The 23,363-nt window shown below is 32.5% G+C and overlaps 1 protein-coding gene across 1 annotated transcript in view; it reads right to left on the reverse strand.

The window, feature by feature from the left end:
- Positions 1-56: 56 nt before the first annotated feature.
- The window catches only part of LOC126744383 (ectopic P granules protein 5 homolog), a 52,701-nt gene continuing 29,394 nt past the window's right edge, over positions 57-23,363 (reverse strand). The window contains exons 17-34 of the mRNA XM_050451761.1: positions 21,657-21,826; positions 21,461-21,601; positions 21,227-21,398; positions 21,037-21,173; positions 20,801-20,986; positions 16,245-16,404; positions 16,027-16,183; positions 15,812-15,974; positions 14,342-14,568; positions 14,063-14,290; positions 13,841-14,001; positions 12,110-12,453; positions 7,903-8,075; positions 7,469-7,723; positions 7,192-7,405; positions 6,930-7,142; positions 5,332-5,545; positions 57-276 (exon numbers count right to left, since the gene is read on the reverse strand). Of these exons, the coding sequence (XP_050307718.1) occupies positions 175-276; positions 5,332-5,545; positions 6,930-7,142; positions 7,192-7,405; positions 7,469-7,723; positions 7,903-8,075; positions 12,110-12,453; positions 13,841-14,001; positions 14,063-14,290; positions 14,342-14,568; positions 15,812-15,974; positions 16,027-16,183; positions 16,245-16,404; positions 20,801-20,986; positions 21,037-21,173; positions 21,227-21,398; positions 21,461-21,601; positions 21,657-21,826 (3,417 nt within the window). The 3' untranslated portion in view covers positions 57-174. The remainder of the gene's footprint in view (positions 277-5,331; positions 5,546-6,929; positions 7,143-7,191; positions 7,406-7,468; positions 7,724-7,902; positions 8,076-12,109; positions 12,454-13,840; positions 14,002-14,062; positions 14,291-14,341; positions 14,569-15,811; positions 15,975-16,026; positions 16,184-16,244; positions 16,405-20,800; positions 20,987-21,036; positions 21,174-21,226; positions 21,399-21,460; positions 21,602-21,656; positions 21,827-23,363) is intronic.

The raw sequence follows: 23,363 nt of genomic DNA on the forward strand, positions 1-23,363 counted from the left end.
TTATTTCTTACCACATAGGTCTATGCTAAAGGTTCCGTGAAATGAAATAACAAAAAAAAACATACAAACCGTTTTTATATACCTAAATAAAACTTTTTGGAACAAATCATCACAGAGAGTACGCTTAACAAATAAGATTGCATATAGTGATTTAATAAATGTCATAAACCGATGCTAGTCGTCAATATTCCTCAAATAGGGCTTAATATAAAACTGTCTGATTAGCATCCACAGGAACGAGTTTGCGTTGTGCAACGAGTTACTTGGATCTTGGATCTGAAATTTAAAAGAGTCGAATTAGTAAGAAAATTGTCCTGCAACACTAGGTTTGAGGTTAGAATACATTGAAAGCTATTTGATTTTTTTTTGTGATTCTTTTACTATGTAACAAGGGATATTCTGCAGATGAATTCTATGTGAAAACTCGAGTTTTCGAGTCACTTTTTTACTAAATTTCACAGTTTCTTAAGAGCAATCATCAGCACGTGACTTTGTCTGAAATGGATTTAACGCGCTTTATCGGGAAGGTGAGCATTTGGCAACAACGCATCGCTAAAGCAAAGCAGAATACTGTTCGTCTCGCAGCAGACGGGTCAATGTTACCAGCGAGATTCATCGGGAGGAACCGATTCGTGCATTTTTTAGTTTGCATGCAGTTGGACTTTTTTTGCGTTTACTAACAAATAAGTCGCACGCGTATTTTGGTATTTCACGAGGTTTGTCTCAGTAAAGAAAATAAAAATATCCTCATGTTCCTCTAGTAATACAGTTTATTCACTATTCAAATTAACGGATTTAATTTATTCATAAAAAATGCTTTTATATAGGAGGGTATTAGTATCACAAATTTAGGGAGAGAAGGAATGAGATATAAAAATGTTTATAATTTTGTCTCACTTTCAAATATATGTACCTAAAACAGTTTTTAGTAATTAAGATATAAATAATAAATTAGAGACATGTGAGTGACTTCCGTCAAAAAAGGGTAGAAGCAACCCTATAGATCGAAAAAAGAAATTATCTCATTTCCAAATATGCCTAACACTATTATATATATACAGTGCATCCCAAAAGTTATGTCTAAATTCATTTAAAATTCAGGGGTGTGACCCGTCGATTTTTATTTTAAGCTGCGCATTTTTGTACGTGAAGTTTGTATATATAGGGTTGCTCAAAAATAAATTACGACCATCAACTTCATTTTTTCAAATAAAAGCACCTTTTTTTTATTTCATCTGTGAATTTCGCGTGGAATTCTACGTATGTTTTATGCATGATGTCCTATACCTAAAGTCAACAGTTATCAAAAAAAAGACGATTCCTGTAACAAATAAAAAAAGAACAAAAATTAAGTTAAATGTTCAAAATGGTTGCCATTCACGGCTTGACAATATAATAAAGTCTCGTTGCACATTCAATGATTTCCGGAGTTATGGCACCCACTTTTCTGCGAATTCTCTCTTTCAAGTCGTCTAGATTATTTGGCCTATTAACAAATACCTTCGACTTGAGGTATCCCCACAAAAAAAAGTCCATTGATGTTAGGGCAGGTGACCTAGCAGGCCATTCGATGGGTCCTCTCCTTCCTATCCACCGATTGGGAAAGGTTTTATCCAAAAATGTACGCACAGTGGCAGCATAGTGTGGAGGAGCGCCATCTTGCTGGAAAATTAGTTCTTTGTCAGGATAGTCTGGGTTCAATGGATTTGGAAATAAAGCTAATAATGCTGGAACTAATTCAAATTGGAGAAAATCGAGATACACTTGTCCCGTTAAAGTTTGTTCAAAGAAAAAGGGACCCAGCCAACAATAAAAAAACACGAATGAATAGAATTTTGCTCTATATAAAAAATCTCAGAGGTAAGGTGACTCGTAAGGTGAACTTCAATATTAATGTTTGGTCGTCTTTTTTTCGATAACTGTTGACTTTAGGTATAGGACATGATGCATGAAACATACGTTAAGTTTCCACGCGAAATTCAAAAATGAAATAAAAAAAGATGCTTTCATTTGAAAAAATTAAGTTGATGGTCGTAATTTATTTTTGAGCAACCCTGCATATATAAACTTCACGTACAAAAATGCGCAACTTGAAATAAAAATCGACGGGTCCGAGCGTTTTCGAACACACCCCTGAATTTTAAATGAATTTAGAATTTATTTATGAAGAATAAATTTTGGGATACACTGTATATATTACAGGGGGGCTAACCGAAACAGCGGCCATGTCGAGCTCATCAAACGCTCGGACAAGTGTGATTTAGATTACCAGGAGGAAACATTTTCAGAGTATAATACCACCTCCATCTGTCATTCCTTAGCTAGGGTGGAACTATCCTCAAAAATGTCTTACTATCCTTTAAATTTGTTATAAATGGAATAGTGCGTCGAGTTATAGCTTCTTTTGAAAGGTCTTTTGATTCTCTTTACGGCTATAAATAGTTTAAAGGACTTTAGCGGTTCTCAAACTATTGACTATTTTAACATTTAATGCAGTTATGCTGAACATTTGGTTCATTGTTGAGGGTAAATGTACATTCATTGATAACAAATATTTAAAAAAAATTCCTATCATTATTTGCTCTTTCCATCATTTCAAAACAAAATGCCATTCTTCGCTCTTCATCTCCTTCCTGCAACTCTTGATGTTTTTCGAATTTATACGAATAATATTTGTGTTTTTTGTGCGCAATACCGTTGTATGATGTTTATTGACCTCTTGCCCAAGAACCTTCGTACTAACCATCTTGTTTTCCTCCACACTCAATAGAATATTAAGATCTCTGTTCTCTCTTTCTTCGGGATCCTGAGTTGAACATTTACAATTATTTATTACGGTACCTTTGGACTCATTGACAACACGTTTAATAGCTGAAATGGACGGAATGGGCTTGGTGGGGAAATAAACTGAAAACTTTTCAGATACTACTCTAAAACTGTTTCCCGCATAATGCCACTTAATTAATTATGGATATTTTTTCGTCGATTGAATAATTCATACTTGTTTTCAAATATCGACTGTCACTGATTTATTGACACTTTTCCTCACGTCAGTGACAATATTCACTTTACTGGTGCCCGTTTGGTTTTTCCTGAACTGAAAATTTGCTAATTTTGCAATTACATTTAACTGAATAATTCAAGATTAGCTTATTAAAATTTTTTGAAACTTTGCACAAGGCTTTGCTAGATTGGTCTCTTCAAAAAGTTATTTTAAATTTTTTCTATATAATGTACAGGGAAGCCAATAATTTACCCCCTTAAAATTTACATGGGTTTTCTTATGTTTCGCTCGGCGACGCACCACCCGGTATATATAAATCTGTATTATTGCATAGCTTATAACGATGGCCATTTTCAGTATTTGTTGGACTAGTGTTTATGTATGATTGTTATAAATTAATAGGTCGATAAAGAATTGCGATTTAATACAGTTTCCAAACACCCAACATTTAATACAAGTTTTCCAAGTTTTACAAGCCACTATTCCATTTAAAATTCTTGAGGTTAGTTCCACCCTGGCTAAGGGATGACAGATAGGGGTGGTATTATACTTTGAAAATGTTTCCTCGTGGTAATCTAAATTGACGGGTTCGAGCGTTTTCTTTTTAAAATTTTTACGAGCCCGACATAGCCGTTTCGTTTTCGTTTAGCCACCCTGTATATACAGCTCTCGTCAAAATGAAATAAAAAAATAAATAAATATTAATTTCTTTTAATGTTATTCACCTTTAAATATGCCTTCTTAAACAGTTCTTAGCAATCAGAATACAAAAAATAAATTATGACATACGCGTGAGCTTCATCAAAGGGGCATAAAATAAACCCCAAGTTCAATTAATTTAAAAAAAATGTGTGTCTCAGTTTTAAACTCGTTACATTAGATTACACTTATTTTTTTTGTGTTTATGGATGTTGTGTGTACTTATAATGACGTAGGTACATGTTTTAGAACAAACTGTATAAAATATAAGACAATATTAAACAGTTATATAAGTAAGTATACAAAAATGAAAATTATAATACAACGAAGTGGCATATTCTAATGAAATTAGAAAAACCAAACAAATGTAATACAAAAATTGTCATTTACAGCTCAAGTTCTAGATGGGTTTCGAATTTTCATGCCTCTATTATACCTAGGATCTATGATTGTTATCTAGCCTGTAGAGGCAGTAGACATTTAAAATAAAAAATCTTTATTTTTCTATCATTTTTATTTTATTACATAATCATTATCTTTCCAAAATGAATCATTTATTTTCATTTATATATAAATAGTAAAAGCAATGTGGCATTCTTATTCCATATTTGCAGCCATTCTAGGCCTAAACTGATCCTTTTTTGGCTTCCTACTTTTTCGTTTAGAATAATAAACTTTTGACTTTCCTTCTTTTCTTTTTCCCATTTCTTATAAATAAACATAAAAAACCTAATAGTATAAAGAACAACGTGCAGAAAATTGGAACACCTTCGCAATAAAATACTTCTAAGTGAAATGCCAATCAACATTTCAATTTTGCATAATATTGAATTATTGCTGTTGACCAGTAGCCGATACAGTCGCTTGCACAGATCGGGCCGAACAAGCGTCGCGCGTTTTTTGATTTGATTCATGCTAGCCCGGCCGTGCGTTGTTGCCATATGATACTAAACTTATCGGCGGTTCAAGAAATTATAAGAAAAATGCCTGAATTTTGTATTTCCATTCTCAAAGGTTTATTATTATTTTTTTTGAAATGGTTTTCTAATATAATGTTTCTAAAATCGATGTATCTAGAGACGTATGGAAAGGTTTTTTTATTTATCTTTTTGGTTTTTAAATAAAAAATCAAAATTTTAGAAATTTGAAAAACTGGCACCTATCAACTCTTGACAAAAATATGTACATTTCATTAGTGAAAACCGCATTAAAAAATATTGTAAAATAAAAAAGTTATTCAGGAAACAGAAATTTATGGGTGAATAATCCTCTTAAGGATCATTTGAAAATAAGTGGAAATACTTAAACGGACTTTTAACTCAGAGAAGCAGCAAGGAATAATTTTATATATTAACCATTTTTGAGGCTCTGACAATTTCTGAGATAAAACCAGTTTTGTCTTTCAAGATCCAGTGATTTTTTTGATACATAAATTCAATTTAATCGTCTAATAATTAAATTCTAGTTTATTTATCAGAAATTTCTCTGGCAGAAGATTCTCAGTACATTCCAAAAACATATTGGTAATATATTCCTGGGCAATCTAGTCGTCAAGATCGCATTATCTAGAAAATCACTTACTTCCTTCCCTTTAGCCCAATAAAAGCGTATTACATATTAAATCTTACCTTGCTTAGAGCAACAGCAGCGACATCTTTAATCTTTCCCTGGGACTGATGAAAGTCAAGTCCAAGTAGCACCTTGGTACATTCCACGTTGCCCCCGGGGGTACCGACGGCCGAAGGGGCGTTCGGGGTTATTCGGATTTTTTGCGGGAAAACTTTCATTTCCGGAAGTTGGGCCAGGATATATCCGGCCATTGCTCGACATATAAATCTAAAGCTACAAATAAGAGAATAGCGATCAACGTATATAAATAGTAATCATTTATTACGGGATGATGTGGGACTTATATAGAAGCTTCAATGGTAAGAAAGAAGGTCAAAAATCAGGAGTACCTACGGATTTCCAGTATCTGGAATAACTTATAAACAGATTCGTTTTAATTGCATAAAAGCAATTAAAAATTGATTAGAGTTTCCTGGAACAAGTCAAAATTGACATTGGGAACGTGGAATACGGTAGGAATTACTTTAATTGCCTGGAACAAACAGAATTGGTTTCAGTGATGCATTAATTAAACTGAAGGATAAGAATAATAAATTACCTTAAATGCTTCAAAAAAACAGCTTGGAAAAATTAAAATCTGTTTCATTTCACTACATTCCACGATGCCCAAGTTATAACAAGTAAAGGATTAAGGCAGCTAATTTTAAATGACTTTCATCTGCTACCTACAAGTGAATTTGAAAAAAATATGACACTTATGAAATTTATAAGAAAACGTGACTTTTGTCAAAGGTGCAAACATCATAATTTAAACAAAGAACCGTTGCAAATGACGTTTTGTATTCAAAGAAAAGCATTTAAAACATTGTTGGACTATCACCAACTAATTCACATATTATGTACTTACAATTCAATGCAATTTAGCAAGTGACGGTGGCTAAATCTTTTATAGATAATTTTATCATCCTACGTTTTGGACCCACTAATAAAGATTTAGAATAAGAGTTTTTGTCAAATTTAAGCATGTTTGTAAATTCTTAAATATAAAACAACTTAACTCTAAAGTGAATCATCATGAAACGCTCAGTGTTTCAATTCGAAACAAAAAACTCAATCAAGCGATCTGCACGTTACTGCAATATTAGTGATAAAGTTTTAGTTGTCAAATTGTAGTAGGAAAAATAAATCAGAACCTTGTAATAGAGGATAGAGGTCCAAATATTAGGAATTATTTCATACTTCAAAGAGAAATGACCTCAACTTGCCCACAAGAAAGTTTCATATTCTTGCACCTAAGCCTTCAATCATTCAAGGCAATTGGAGTTGAGTGCTACCCTGAGGATAGGGAAATGCATAGAAATGACTGCTTAAAGAAATCGGAAACTTTGTCTTGTACCTAGAACAAATAAAAAATTGACTTTGAGAGCCTGGACTAAGGCAGAAAATATTTTAACTGTCTGGACAGAACCTGCACAGAAGAAATTGGCATTCTGAAATAACTCCCAAATAGCTTAGAGAAAATCATTTGCTCTCATCTGCATTAAAAAAGTAGAAATGTCCGTAAATGTGTGGAAAAATCACTGTTGACAACAGCTTGAAATAAAAACTCATATATATCATTTTAATTTATATCAGAGGTCATAAGATATCCTCTTACCTAAGACTCGCACTTTCGCTTTTACTTAAACCGATAGCGTTCAGCAATCCCCTTCCCCAATTGCCCGAGCCATTTTCCTCGGAAATTTGCAGCAAAACTTTGGCGAATCGATACAGTAACGCTCCAGCAGTCGGTTCGTCCTTGGCACTATATTCTAAACCTAAATTCAGGATGCTGCTCCATAACAGTGGTATTTTCGACTCCAAAGGTTCCCTGTAAACAGGCTTTAAGCAATTTTATATTTTATTGAATCAGAACGTACCTTATTTTAATTTTTTCAACACAGCCAATGTAATGGTTCAAAAGACCCTCCCTATAACTGTTCCTTTGCAACCTTTGCAGCAGTATAACGTTTAACGTTAAAATTGCTCCTTCTTCTATTAAAACTTGTTCTAGTTCGATTGGTTTCATTGCGGTGATTTCAGTCAGTTCGGTGGCCACTTTCCACGTGGGTTCATCCAAAGTATTTTCTATCACTACATTAATAAATTAATTAATTAATAAAAAAAAATCATTAGTAACTAAAACAGAATAGTTACCGTTTCTATTAAAATAACTGGTAAGCGTCAGTTCGCATAAAACCGCCAAATATTTATAGTCAACGACCGAAGACCCTATAGTTTTTAAGAGAGCATTTATTACCGCACCGGAGGTTTTGTTTTCGATCCATTTCTGTACCACTTTGAACGATATAGTCGATATCTCCGCGACGTTTATTACCGATAAAATTTCTTTTAGTAGGACCTCCATTTCTTCTGAAGATGTTACCACCGTATCGAAATCGTGAAGATATTCTGAAATATAGTAGAGTTATTCACGTGATAGGACTAAAATGTAACTGACTAAAAAATAGAATATGGTGATATATATATATATATGACTAGAGAATATGGTACAATGTGAATGTTACTGTCGTACTTTACATATACTTTATGGGTAACTATTGAGAAATTGAAAATATAAATTTACTTACTGTTGACTATCCGACAAACGTTTTCTTCATTTAAGCTGCGCATTTGTTTGTGTTTACTGACGAAAACCGAGAGCAGTTTTAGGTGAGATTTTACGTAAATTTGTCGTTTGCGCATCAGGTCCGGTGAGAGTTCGGTCCAAGTATTATTATATCCCGAGACGACTTTTAAAAAACTGAAATAAAGTTGATTTTAGTTCAATTAGAAATTCACTAGTCCAAAATTACATCCGCCCATTCACCAACATGTCAGGAATCATATAATTTTACTACACCTATCTTTTTCCTACTACGACTAAACTTTTGATTAATATTTGAGTATTGTTATAAGAAATAGAATGCCAAAAGGTGTGAAATCAGCTGAAGAGATGAAAGTTGAATATTCGAACCCCGGAATTAAAAACTATGGAATTAAAAAACAGAATAATGTGGAGAAAATGCTTCAAATGACCCCTGGAATGAAAATAAAAATTATTTCAACGGTAACATTATTTCTTCAAAATGTACAGAAGATTTAAGATAATGGTAAACCCAATAGAGAAAAGACTTATACATAATAAGAACTTAGAATAAATTGAAATACCTGGAATAAAATGGAAATTCATTGCAAATACTTGAAAGATCTAAAAAATTACATTAAATTCCTAGAAAATGTACAAAAATTAAACAAAAAATCCAAAAAATTAAAAAAAAGGCTTCATATACCAGATCGAAACTCAGAAATGGCATACAATGCCTGGAATAAAATAAAACTTCATTTCAAAGGAATGAAACACGTAAAAAATTACGTCAAGATCCTTACAAGCAAAAGAGAAATTCCAAACTCAATTGCCTGGAATAAAATTACAATTTATTTCAAAGTATGTACGGAAATGTACGGAAGACTTAAGAAAACGGTTCTGGTATCACAGAAACTACTTTTAATAACCTCAAATACCTAGAATAAAATTGAGAATCATTTCAAATGCTTGAAGCATCTAAAAAATTAATTAAAATCCATGGAAAATTTAAAAAAATGTATCAAAATATCCAAAGAGTTTAAGACACGACTACACAATATAGAAATATATTTGAAAAAGCCTCAAATGCCTGGAATAATATTAACATTTATTTCAAAGGCTTGAAATACTTGAATGGAATAAATCCACATGGTCAGTATTGGTTAACGATATTTTGGTTAAATATCTCCAAAATCTTTTAATTTGCTGCCTAACGTTTTACAAGAAAATATAAAAGAAAAAAGTTTCAAATCTGCAGTTAAAATGCGGTTCCAGTATTATTTCCATACATTAATTAACAACCAATACAGGGTGTCTTGAAATTACATCGCAATATTTAATCAGCCGCACCTTTGTCTAAAAATAAGATAAAAACTTCATATACAGGAATATCGAAAAGTGAATCGTTTTCATGTTACAGGGTGTTTTATAATTCCTATTGAAGATGGTTTTTTGTTAATATTTTTGAAACGACTGGGCGTTACTTTTCGAAATTTTTATCGTATAATACTGTTATTGCTACTAACTGATTTGGTAAAAAGTTTATACTAAAATGTATACAGGGTCGTTTAAAACTAGTCGTCAGCAAAGATAAAAATGTGATAACTTTTTTTCTCGTTACTTTTTAATTATTTGGATAGTAAAGTTAAAAAGAACCAACATTTTTACATAAAAAGGTACTCCTCTCTTATTTCGATAGGAACGCCCGTTTTTGAATAAATACACTTGATAAAGTATTTTTGACCACGTCGAATAAAATTAAATGGTATGTTATAAATCATCAGGTATAACATAAGACTATTACAAATACTTAATTTTAAGATCAAACATTGTTTGCTTTGTTTAAAATTTTATTTCAAAATTGTAAATAATTGAGAAAAATTAAAACAATTAACTTATTAGCTAAGAAAAAAAAAACGAAAATAAATAACCTAAAATATTAAATTCTGTCGTATGTTAAGAGGAACGTCCTCCAAAAGCTGCCCCAGATTCTGTTCCAGCATATTTAAATAGTTTTCAGAGGTAAGAAGGTTGGGTATCTCTATCGGGCCAATAAGTTGGTCCCCGATTAATCCCGCCGCTCTCGGATTATCATCTGCCCAAACATGAATATTATGCATATTAAACGAATCATTTCTAGTGAAGGTAGCTTCGTCAGTCCATAAAATAAAAGAGACTAAGTTTGGGTTGTTAATTATCCATTTGCAAAATTGGACCCTCAGCGCAAAATCGTCTGGTACCAACTCTTTAACTCTTTGATTATGATAGGGATGTAAGCTTTGGATTCTTACCATTCTTCCTATCTAAAAAATATTTTTTAATTTTTATTAGTACCTATGTCGGGAGTATTTTTTTTTTTAATAATTACTATTGAGCAGAGGATATGTATGGCTCATGACACTGTTCTGATGCTTGTTCCAGGATTTTTCTCAAAATAGTTTAAGCCTTGTCCACGAGCTATTAGAAAACTTCCATTTTCACAAGTCACATCACAAGTTACACGTTAACAAAAACTTGACGATCTAGAATTCGTCTGAGGGAAAATCTTCGGCGATATTTACGGGGAGCAGCTAAGGAGCTGCCACTACACAAACCATACACAAAATGCATATCGCCCAACTCTTGATTCGTAAATCTATGCATAGTTTTAAAGAAATAATTTACACAAAGAACTATTTAACTTTACCAAAGTAAATTTAAATAAGTAAAATGCCAATCAAAACATCAAACAAAATTTAAGCAATAAACAAATTGTCAACAAGCACTGCCAACTACTATTTTTTATTTTATACATAGTTACCTTTTCAATACCAAGTCATGATTAACTTAAAACTTAATAATTATTTTTCTTAAAACCGGAGGTTTCCAACGAAATAAGGCAAGAGTACCTTTTTAATGTAAAAATGTTGGTTCTTTTTCATTTTGCTATCCAAATAATTAAAAAATAACCAGAAAAAAAATTAAGATATTTTTATCTTTGCTGACCACTAATTTTAAGCGACCCTGTATACATTTTTGCATAAATTGTTATAAAATCAGATAGTAACAATAACAGTAGTATACGATAAAATTTTCGAAAAATAACGACCAGGCGTTTCGAAAATATTAACAAAAAACCATCTTCAATAGGAATTATAAAACACCCTGTAACATGACAACGATTAACTTTTCAAGATTCCTGTATATGAACTTTTTGTCTTATTTTTAGACAAAGATGCGGCTGGTAAAATATTGCGATGTAATTTCGGGACACCCTGTATTGACTGACATTAGAAAATATATATATATATATATATATATATATATATATATGATACTTTCATGACATAAACATGAACTACCTTATAAATTATCAAGCTGTGACTTTAATGATAAAAGTGACTAACAATTACCAAACTGTGACAAAATATTTTATTACCGCACTGATCACTAACAAGCTACAAAATTGTGCAGCTTCTGTGATTAAACCGTTCATTAGCTCTAAAGTTTCTATGTGTACTCAATTTTATCTTAATTTAAGTAATTTGTATTTTTGGCGTAATAAACGTATATTATAAAATAGAAGTTACTTCAAAAGTCTGAAGATGTAAAAAATTACCTTGATATGTACAGAAGATATTAAAAAACACTTTACGTTCCAGAGAAGAATTAGAATAACCTTAAATATCCGGAATAAAATTGAGAATCACTCCAAAGGCTTGAAACATTTAAATATTTATTTAAAATCCAGGGAAAATTTTAAAAACTAGTCAAGATATCCAAGGAATTTAAGAAAAGACTTGCTTGAAAAGCTAAAAATGATTCCAAAACCCTGAAGTACGATTTTAACATTTTGCGATAACAGGTTTTATACACAAGTTTGGAATAGGGAAGAGGGTCAAGGAACCGAAATCGCTTGAGCATAATTTTTTTCCCTCCTGACTTATAACTGTGAAATTATTCGTTATTTTAAATATAATGTTTCGAATATCCAGGGAATATTTCGGGAACGTGGACATTTGCAAGGCAAGTTCAAATCGCATGTCATTGTTTAAAACGAAGAAATATTGCTTAAAATTATGTTTAGGTGAGCCTGGAATTTAAATTATATTTAATTTATTTCGGAATATTTATAGAATAGTTGATATAACTAAGTAATCATACTATTATTTCAAAAATCCGTTTTAGCATGTATTAAGGAACGTTGACAAACTTCACAATAAATAACTTACTGCAACAATCGATAATCCAAATCCAAAACGTCAGTTTTAAAAATGACGCCGCTATTAAAAGACATCACCGCCCAATCCATCACGTGTTGACACACCGCGGGATCCAAAATGGCCCAATCGAAGTTTTCCGCCTGTATAATGATGCTCCTGGCCTTTTCCAAGTTATTCTTACGAATATTCGGTTCTATGGAGAGTTTTACCAATAAATTTAAAAAGACACTATATATCCGCGGTTTAATTTGCAATGGGGCGTCGGTGAAGCTGTTTATCCAATTCAGCCAGGGTACAGAGAGGAATATGGTGCCCAGGAACGAGTGGCATTCCGGTAAATATTGGTCTATCACCTAAAAAAAAATTATGTAAATGTTAAAAAAAGATAGAAACATATCTAACGATCGTTTGCACCACCCTTGGTAATAACTGAGTTATACTTTTAAACAAAGTATCTTAAAAGTTTGACAACATTGTTAAGAGCTGTTGTTTTGTTGCTAATAGTTAATACATTGTTGTGACCAACGAGTAAAAGCCACCAACTCTGGAAACAAAAGACAATTTGAACAAATACGAAAATATTTAAAAAATAAAAACTGTAAAGCAACAAGTTGCTGAGGAAAAGAAAGAATTAAATAAAACTGGAGGAGGAATATTTATACCGAAAACTAATTGTGTTAAAGGACTAAACTCAGGTTATATCAATTAAAAAACAGTGCCCACAAATCTATTTGAAGATAATAAGGAATATTTAGCTTTAATGTCATTATTACAGAAGAGGAACCTCAAGTACAGGAAAAGCACAATTATAGTGAAAATGAACCGAAGAGAGTGCAATAAATGCATATTGAATAAGCGGGTATGCATAATAATAAAACTTCCGAATATGTTTATGAAAAACACAATGTGTTCTTTGAGAACTCATTATTATTTTTTTTTGTAATGATTAAGAAGAATAAACACCAAAAAGATTGGTATTTGAATAAATCCTATGCAAAAATGCTTGAAAAAACAAGAATGCTTTGAAGCAGAACTAGTGAATATAGAAGCCCAAGGACAACAAGAAACTCTTAGAAATTAAGATAAAAAAGGCAAAATTAAACGAATTGCTAAACAAGTAGTTATTTTGATGTACAGATAATTTCACAACTGAATTTCAATACACAATAAAAAATCATTTTTTATTATAATAACTTAAAACTGCTTTGGTCAATTTTATAAAATATGGTATGTTTTTTTTAATAAACACAAATAGGTTATTAATTTACTGTTTAATCTATGAATTTGACATAAGAAAGTAAAAGCAAAACTCCCAAATTTGGCCTTTTTGATATAATAAATTTAAAAGTTGTATTCATAATGTTTTGAGAAGAATATCTAATATGTCAAATTTATAGTGCTTTAGTAATATACCCATAATCAGATTTGGTTTTCTAATAAATTTACGGAAATAATCCGCTGGTTGATATATTTTTATAGGAATTCTTGGAGCTATCCCATCATCGTCAAATAACAGGTCTTTAATTTAAATATTCATGTTGGAAACTAACACAATTACTTGTCTTCTTCCAACAACTATTCCAAAAGTATTTCATTTTGAGCTTATAATTACTAAATTTTTACTTAAATCAAAGAATATCTATGGCTTAAGGTTTAGATTTAGGTTTACACTTACGTGTCACTTAAGCTAAGGATATTCTAAGTTAGTGGTGCAAACGGCCGTAAGAGTCTTACTGTTACCTTTAACATCATTTCTAAATCTACCAGTGAGGGCCAAAATTTACTCCATGGCAAACCGGTGAATTCTGCGTGTATCGGTACTAAAACATGATCCTTAACCGAGTTATGCGCGAAAGACGTAACATACCATTGCCATAAAAAACTGAGAATATTAAACGATGCTATAAACAATAAAACATTAATTGCCATCACGTTATTAGCATTAGTTTTGTTTTACTGTACCTGGTAAAGTGTCCAGCACAAAGTGAATACACTCGCATAAGTTCTTGATCATCTTTTGGGCCAATTCGGTATCGGAGGGAATCCAAGGTAATAAAGTGGATCTATCGTCGGCCAACTGTTGAATCCACGTCGCCATGTTGTCTTTTAAGTTATTCATCGAATACGGTACGAGCCATGGCGCGTACATTTCTCTTATGTAGGGCCAAATTTTTTCACATATTTTATCACCTAGAAAAATCCAGAATGGGAATAATGTTCTCCAGAAAAATAATGTCCTACCTAATAAGCCAGGATGAGAATTCAGCATACTAATGATAACACCGTGTCCGGTCATGCCTAGAAGCAAAACGAACACGTCGATGTAACTTCGACACTTGGGATATAACCCGTAAATGCCATAATTGAATCTTTCTTGGGTGAAATGTCTCGCTAACAAATCGGCCGTTGCGAAAAACTCCTGGCCGGAGAGCATCTGTTGCTTTTGAGCGTAATACCTCAATTGATCTCTAAAATAAGATTCCAGTTCAGTTTGTAATTATTTACATATACAGTAAAATCGATATTGTTGTGACGTTATTCATAATTAGTTACCTACTTTGTTGGTCATTAAAACACACATTTTTAGTAAAAATCATTTTAAAAAATAGTATCTCAAGTATTGAAAAGAAGAAGAAATCACTTATTTAGACGAAATACGAACTTAAATCTTTAAACTTACCTTTCGTTATATTTAATTCAATCTCAAGTCAAATAATTTTATTAAATACAATAACTTACTTAAGGTATAATAGATTTTTTATATGCCCAGGAGCTGCGGTTTTACTTATCGACCTCTAAAAAAGCTCGTTCTTCTTTTCAATATCCTACTTAACCTTATTTTTTATTGAAATTGCAAAGAATAAAAGTAACTGTTAGTAAATAAAATAATGATGAACCTTGTAGCCTTTGAGTAACAATTACAAACTTTAAAAGTAATATTTGTATTTTATTTGTTTTAAAATACATGAATATGATATATTTCCAATTATCAATTAATTTGAAAAATGCGCAGTTCTGCGTCTTTTGGTTGCTATTATGTTAAGTTAATTTAAATCTTATTGTTATTAATTTCGTCGTTAACTTTTTTCTGTAGGATCTTTAGATTATTTAGAATAACTACCACCATTAATTAATAAGCTATTAGAAAGGGCGCAACTTCATAGCATTCCGGAATAAAAAATGCCAATTATCGTTTAACTCTAAAGGATCATTTAGACCCCAAGGTTAAACACACATCTGAATGTAAAATGTTGACTTTAAGATGACCTTGGCGTCACCATTAAATTTGAAGTCAAAACTGAACAACTATTTCCTGAAACGTTTTCTTGAACAATGCGATCCTAGGAAGTTACCGAGAGGAGGTATTTGCTTTTGAAAATTAAAGTTAGGAAAAAATTTAATTTAATTTTAATTCAATAAATAGCTAAAATAAAAGGTTGAAAAGAAAAACGAGGACTCAGAGGTCGATAGATAAAACCTCAGCTCCTGGGCCTATAAAAAATCTATTACACCTCAAGCAAATAATTGTTTTTAAGAAAAATTAGACTAAGATTGAATAAGTCTGTTTTTTTCTTGTTGTTTTCAATAATTGGGCATATGATATAGAATTTTCTAAATTGATATTTACCAAAATATTGACGTAATACTGAACAATTAAGTAACTGACTATAAATTCGTCATAACAAGAGAGATTTTATCAAGAAAACTTACCTTAAAGGTGCTTTGAGTTGAATTTTAGCTGGTTTAGCCAGAGAATTCAGAACATCCATCCATACAGATTCGGCTATCAGACTACTCTCCGTCGAACCATTGCTAGCTTTTAGTAGTTGCAGTAAAATTTCACCGTAGTGTTCGGGAAATTGAAATTCAAATACTATAAACCAAAAAAAGTGACAAAAAATTGAAACATAACTAGAGTGACTTACCGGTAACCAAATGTTTCCGGTAAAGCCCATGGAGAGTTAAAGAGTCGACCGGAGGGTCATATCCCAAAGCACTCAGGGCATATACGATATTGTCGATCAGTTGCGACCTTTGGCTTAGATAAGGAGTTTTTTCACGTAACCATTTGTCCATATCAAACTGGAATTCAAAAAAATCCCGAAGATAAGACTATAAAATAGCACTTAGCCAACATTCTCACCCGTGAAATTAGAGCAACAATAACATCGTAGTTCTTGGACATTTCTTTGGTTATAGTTGAGTACATCAGTAGCATATTTGAAGTGCCGCTGTTGTTGGGCAAGAAATATGGAGCGATATATGCGCCTAAAGTTGGTTTTTTTAATATCCACTGGAGCAATCTGTAAATTTAAAATTAACATAGGTAACGGGTCTACAATTAATCGAAGGGCCTTAATTTAAATTTTAAAAGCAACAAAAGGAATCGAATGTTTTTTTTAAATGTTAATCTCTTTTATCCTACATGAAATTTTGAGGGGGAGAAACCAATAAACGTTTGATCCCTAGGGATATTAAGCGTCACAATAAAACCACTTCCGAATGGTGTTTAAGCGCAATTCGAAGGAGTTTCTGCGTCATTTCGTAGGTAAAACCTTGAATGCCTGGAAACAGGAAAAAATTACGTCAAAGAGAAAAATAATTTGTCACTTTTCCAGGCAGTTGCACTTTTTTTTTTTTGGACTTCTGGAAGATGTAAATTTTTACCTCAAATGCCTGAATTTGTTTTCTTACTATTTCAGGCTAAAATCATAAACAAAATAAGGCAGCATATAAATTGCTCCACAAAACAGAACCGGAAGGGTAAGAAATATCCCGACAATATACTAAGAGCTAAAAACGACTACCTAAAACCTAAGAAATAGAATAATAAAAAAATAAATATTATAAAGAAAAGAGATTCGAATCAAGAAGTGATATACGAAATACGTGGGAAGTAATATAATAGCCAGCAGTACAAAATCTTCAAAATGACATCTTAACTTTCAAAAATGTCAGTATATTCAAATTTCAAGAAGAAAAAAACCTAGTGTTAAACTCCTACAAGATTGCTCAATATATTGTAAAAACATCGATATGGCCAGAGACCTTCGAGTCTATTTTGATTCAATGATATGTTTTAATTACCACATTGAGTTTACTAACATATATACCTAAAAAAACTATTTTACCCTTATTATTTGACCTACGTAGAAAAAATCAAGCATATTTAAGAAAAGTATTTGCAATATATTGGTTACATTTTTTTTCATTTCTAAGAAACATATTAGCTATGGGGACGAACGATAAAAACGATAAAAACGATAAAAACGATAATTTAATTTTGATATGTAATCCCGTTTAAACCTTTATGACTCTGTGGTTAATCTGAGACAAAATGAACGAAAGTGACCATCGAACCTCGTATGGTCACCTGTTTCCTCTTAATAGAATGATATCACATACAAATCAGTCAGAACTTGATATATTTAATGCGTCCATTAGCAAATTAAAATCCGAATTATAATATTAGGTTTAGGTAACTGTAAGTTTGTCTGAAATTGTAATTCATTTTTTGTTTTTTTTTCCTAATATATAATGTTTTTTGTCCTATAATTTTATAGTGCTTATATGTAATTTTTTTTAAGAAGTAACCTGAAAATTGTATTTTTATGTCCATTGTGGTGGTAGCCAAAACCTACTCAAAGACAAGGCCTTAGTGCTTGGCGCGTGATGTCATCGATGTGGGCCACCGATTTTTAAAAACCAAGGGATTTCATATGCTAATATCTCTATATTTGGCTTATTTTAAAAAATGCTAGGAATAGAATAGACTTCAGGAAACATTCAAAGGTATGTTTTAGTTCTGGTTGAATGTCAGGTTAAATATCATGGTGTAATCTTAAATAGAGACTCCCAACTCCCCTACATCTGCGCCAAAATTCAACATATGTATTTAGGTATTTATAATAATTTTTTTATACCATTAAGTAGTAAAAAATGTTATTATATACACATAAATACATATATTGACTTCAAAAGCTTAAAAAGCTTATCATACTCCAGTTCATGTAGTTTTTTAATTGCAGAAAAAGAAGCACATTTTTTCTTAGAAGTGTTAAAATCAGGAAAATAAAATTTTTGGTCTGGTTTAGAGTTAAGCCAATTATTAAATACAAATTTAAGGAAGTGAACTGTGTCAAATAGGTAAAATAATGGTCTCTGATTATCTATGGGATGAGGATAAACAATGCTAAGTTGGTCTGAAGTTGAAAAATGACTCATGGCTTTCCCGTTAATGGCATTATTATCGCTTATAAAAAAAAAACTATGTACCCAATCTCCCCTAAATTTTTAATAATTGTCTTAATAAAATTATGAAGTATGTCTGATGTAATTTTGAAGATGGGAGCTATGTGAACTACTTCCTTAAAGCTGGAACACACACTTGTAATCATAAAAGTAAATGCCGAGGAAGCTAGAGACTTATTATTGACTGATGTTCCAGTGATATTACCGCCTTTATAGTCCATGTAAGGGTCAATATGAATTTCATCAAAAAGTAGTGTCACAAATCTCCCATGATCCTTTAGTAAACTAAACACATTTCGGGCATAAGTTAAAAACATTTTTTTTCATCTATGTGGGGATCGGTCATGTGTTTGTTACTAATACCCATTATAGTTTGAGGATGTGGTAAAATTAGGAATCCATAATCTGTTAAATACTTGTATGCATGAGGACTAATAGTATAGATTATAGAAGTCAAAATTATTGTACTACTTGAATATCTGTACCTTTTCTTTGCAGTTGTAAGCAAAGCTAATTGTTCACAAATAAAATCTAAAGCATGCACTATTTTGTTGTCTTCAATGTTTTTAACACTTTTTAGTATGTTTGACACAAAATCGAACACACGTTTCATTTTATTTATGTTATTTGATGGTTTGACATGATCGAGAATAGTATTGCCAAGGGTATTGGTAGCAGTCTCGGTAGCAGTATTTGGATTTAAGGCACAGTCGGGGTTGTCATTATTGGTAAAATTTTCCTCCAAAGGCAGGGTAATAATAGTAAGGTCTATTGCTTCAAGTATTGCATATAAATCATCTAGGCTCAAAGTCATCTCTGTGTATGGCTTTTACCCATTTTCGCCTTAGATTTATATCCTTAGGAAAACCGAAGACATGCACTTTAGGTCCGTTTTTAAAGTTTCCGTTACAACCCGGAACACAACACTTTTGCGGCATATTTACACTCTGGTATTAACTACAAGCCGAACTAGGAGAAAAACATTAAATTAAACACGAACTAAAGTATTAAAGTCTGATATAAACAAAGAAAACCGCCACCGAGAACCGGTTTTTCCGAGGATTTTTCTAGTCCGAAAATACGATTTTGCGACTTAAAAGTACGCGAAGAGTTTACATAAATATAACATACACGTTTCGCGGAAATAAACAGTTAAAAAAACACAAAAATGAGCTAATGTTTACTGCGGATGTCGTCAGAAATACCGGCAACCACAGAACATAAATATAAACAACCTAACCTCTCGTTTCATCAGGCACAACTCAGTCAGATTTATATAGAAAGAACTCCTATAACAAGTAATATGCAAGTAACAAGGTATTAGATAAATGATAAAATTTGAAAAAATGGAAGTTAATAGTTATAAAAAGAGTTAAAGATATAGATTTAGTTATTTTAAGATAGTAATAGAGCATCCTAACGTTCACGGCAATCTGCAAAGTCTGGCAGCGTTGCAGGCAGCCTTCCGTGGACGAACAACGGCAGCGTTAACGGCTGAATTCACCTGAAATTCAACCCGAAGTGCATGGCCCAAACGCGTGACGTCACGAGCAAAATTTTTTGGAGCGCTTTGTCCTTTTGTAGAGGTGTTATTGTGGTAGCCCGTAAATTCAATAAATAAATAAAATCAAAAGTTTGCAAAAGTGGTTTATTAAGATTATTCATGATAACCCAAAAATGTTCCCGACTTCTGAGCTTTGTACATTAACATCTTTAGTAGATTTTGAAAAGCTATACATTTTTTCTGTTCTAAAATTTCTTCATCAGAAAAGAACGAATCAACAAAGGAGAAATCATCATTACCTAACCAGATCTAAAGATAGTGTACATTTCGACACCCTAACTCCAAATTACTTTAACGGAAATTAAAAACATAAATAATTTTAATATCTTTTTTAGGAAATATGGATAACATAGTAGCCATCAAAAACGTGCGAATTAGACAACGCAGTTATCGAGTGAGAAAGGAAAAAAAACTAATGTTTTAGGAACGGCTTTGCTTTTTTTTTTAGTGCCGGTCGTGCTGTACATTTGACTTTTTTTTAATAAAGAGTTATTGTATTGTATATTGTGACGTAAGTTTTTATATATTTCATGTTTTTCAAGTAATATGTTATTTTATTCCACGAATTTTTTTAATTTCGCTCCAAGCATTTTGATTAATTTTCCATATTTTTCAAGTATTTGGCCTTAATTTTCAATTTTTTAGACAGTTGAAGTCACTGTTTGTATATTTCATATTTTTAAGTCATGCGTTATTTCATTCCAGGCATTTGAAACATTTTTTCATATTTTTAGGCATTTTACTTCAACTTTTACTGAAGCAATTTTAAATGTCACTCCATTCAATAATTTGACGCAATTTTTCATTCAAGACAACGTTATGCAGATTGGTAAACAATCGTAACTAAAATTCGTTAATAACTAATTAAAAAAATGCGAGTGTACCTCGGCATTTCATGCTCAACACCACAAATATGCGATTCCCCCAATTTTTCCACGCAACGTAAAAACAACGATTTCGCAGGCAAATATGCCACTGTACTGTCTTGAAGGAACGGCAGTATGTGGTAAAATAGCTCCACCCCCAGCTCCGAGGAGGCCGGATTAATTTTCAATTGCTGCTGAAGAACCCTAAAAAAAAGCAAAAAAGAAAAATTAAGAAACCCTTTTATAGCACTTACCTAACACATTGCTGTATAGCTACAGAAGCCGTACACAAAGTCATCGAGGGCAACTGCAAGGATTCCTTCAAACGGGACTCGTAAGACTGCCTGTTAATGTTGATTTCGTGGTCGATTCTTTCATTACGTTTAGCTTCCTGTAATAAAAAATCAATGTTTTACGCCTGTTTTCAATTATTTTACATATTACCTGAAACTCTAATAAAATCTTGGCTGGTCCCGAACAAAGCACCGTTTGATTCTTCCCTTTGCACGGTACGTCTTTTCTGATTTTCTTCGACACCGAACTGAACAGCTGCGGTAGCAGATCCTGATAAGTGCAATCCGTCGCCTTTTGCTCGGATACACTCAGATTGTGATCGCTAAAAGTGCGGCACGAAAGTGACGAAATGTGTTTTTAACTCGATTTAATTAAACAACTCACTTTGCAAATCGGTGTATGGTGTCGAAACAGGGTTTCAGTTGCGAAAGCATATCTTCTTTGCTGGTTAATGATATTGTAGGCACCGTGATAGTTTCGGTTTTAAGTTCCGGAGGGGGTGTGATTGGGTCATAGGATCTGAGTCTGTGTAAAATTGATTATTCTTATGAGATAAATTTAAATTAACTGTAATACTGACCGTCTTAAAATTCTCTCCACTGGATCTCCGCTCTCGACGTTTTGACCCGGGTTAGGGAGCGGCTGGTTAATCTTGGATTTGTCACGGAAATTCGCCGATTTCCACAGTTTCATCGAGATTTCTTGGTTCTTAATTACTTGCTGCCGGTCAATGTATTCATACCAAGGAACCTAAACAAGAAGATCAGTTAAAAAAAAAAGGAATTCGTTAAATATTAACGCAAAATTTGTTTGGGGAATAGTTTAAGGAAGATATATTTATCTCAGTCGTTTTTGTCAACTTCGATCACTTTGGCACAAAGTTTTCACTTCTAGGAGGTCATCCTCAGGACACAAGTAAATTTGGCAAATAAGAAGTATAGCGGAACAAAATTGTAAAATGCTGGTTTACTGCACTAATATGAATTTGTTTTTTAGTCGCTAAAGTTTCTTCGTAAAATGTAATGTTTAGCGTCCCGAGGTCGAAACGTTGACATAATATGGCCAAAAAAATTCAACAAACATTGACTGGGCGCAACATATTCATTCAGTATTAGCGTGATTCCCTGAGGAACGTCTAATTTAGGCCGAAACCTAGACAAACAGTTGCATTCAAGTGTCAAAAGAATATGAGATCATTTCATTTAAAAATGTATTCCTTAAATTTAAAATACTTGATACTCGAATTCCAAATAGAATCTGAATATTGTCGTAAGTTTCTTCTTACTATAGTGCAATATCATTGCTTTAAAAGTGATTTAATAATAATATCCTTTATTTAGCACCAACAATTCAAATTGCTAAATTTAGTAGTATAAAAATAAGTAAAACCTATCTATGATATGTAAACGGTAGGTCACATAACGCTATTTTGATTTCTAATGGATGAAAGTTGAGTGAAAATGTGATTTCTGTGATAAAGTTGATCTAACGGATCAGTAGGCCATTTTAATATTTGAACCATCTGATTATACAGGGTCCGGCAAAATGATCTCCCACATTTTGATTTTTAATAAAAACGTCAATGTAAATGCTATTTATATTTTATTTTTATTAACTAAAAATATACATATGGTATGCCATTTTGTTTTTATTAAGTTTTGAAAATTACAGAGTCCAAGTGACGACACACATTTGAAGCTGATTTCTGAAAGTTTCCATTACTCGAGCAGTAATTTGAGGCGATATTCCTGTAATTTCTTGGCGTATTGCTGCTTTTAATTCGTCAATGGTTCGAGGATGATGTTGAAAAACCTTTTCTTTTAGGTAGCCTCAAAGGAAAAAGTGGCATGGGGCAAGATCGGGTGAACGCGCAGGCCACCCAACGTCTCCACATAACGAGATTACGCGTCCTGGAAACGTTTCCCTTAACAGGTCCATTGTCCTTCTTGCCGTATGAGCTGTAGCCCCATCCTGTTGAAATCACACATCCGGATGTTCAAGTTCCCTAAGTTTTGGTTCAAAAAGATCAGCCGTTACGGTAACCGTGACCCCTCCTTCTTCAAAAAAATAGGGATCCCAAACACCAAAAGAACCAACAGCACACCAAACACGTAACACGTTGGCTGTGAAGTGGCCTTTCATGGAGCTGCCGCGGATTTTGTGGTGCCCAGTAGCGAAAATTCTGCTTGTTCACACAGCCAGACAAATGGAAATGGGCCTCGTCACTCGTTATTAAAAGCGCATTTTGTGGGACGTTTTGAAGAATATCATTGGAACATTCTCGGCG

Source organism: Anthonomus grandis, chromosome 14 (assembly GCF_022605725.1).
Source record: "Anthonomus grandis grandis chromosome 14, icAntGran1.3, whole genome shotgun sequence".
NCBI lineage: Eukaryota > Metazoa > Arthropoda > Insecta > Coleoptera > Curculionidae > Anthonomus > Anthonomus grandis.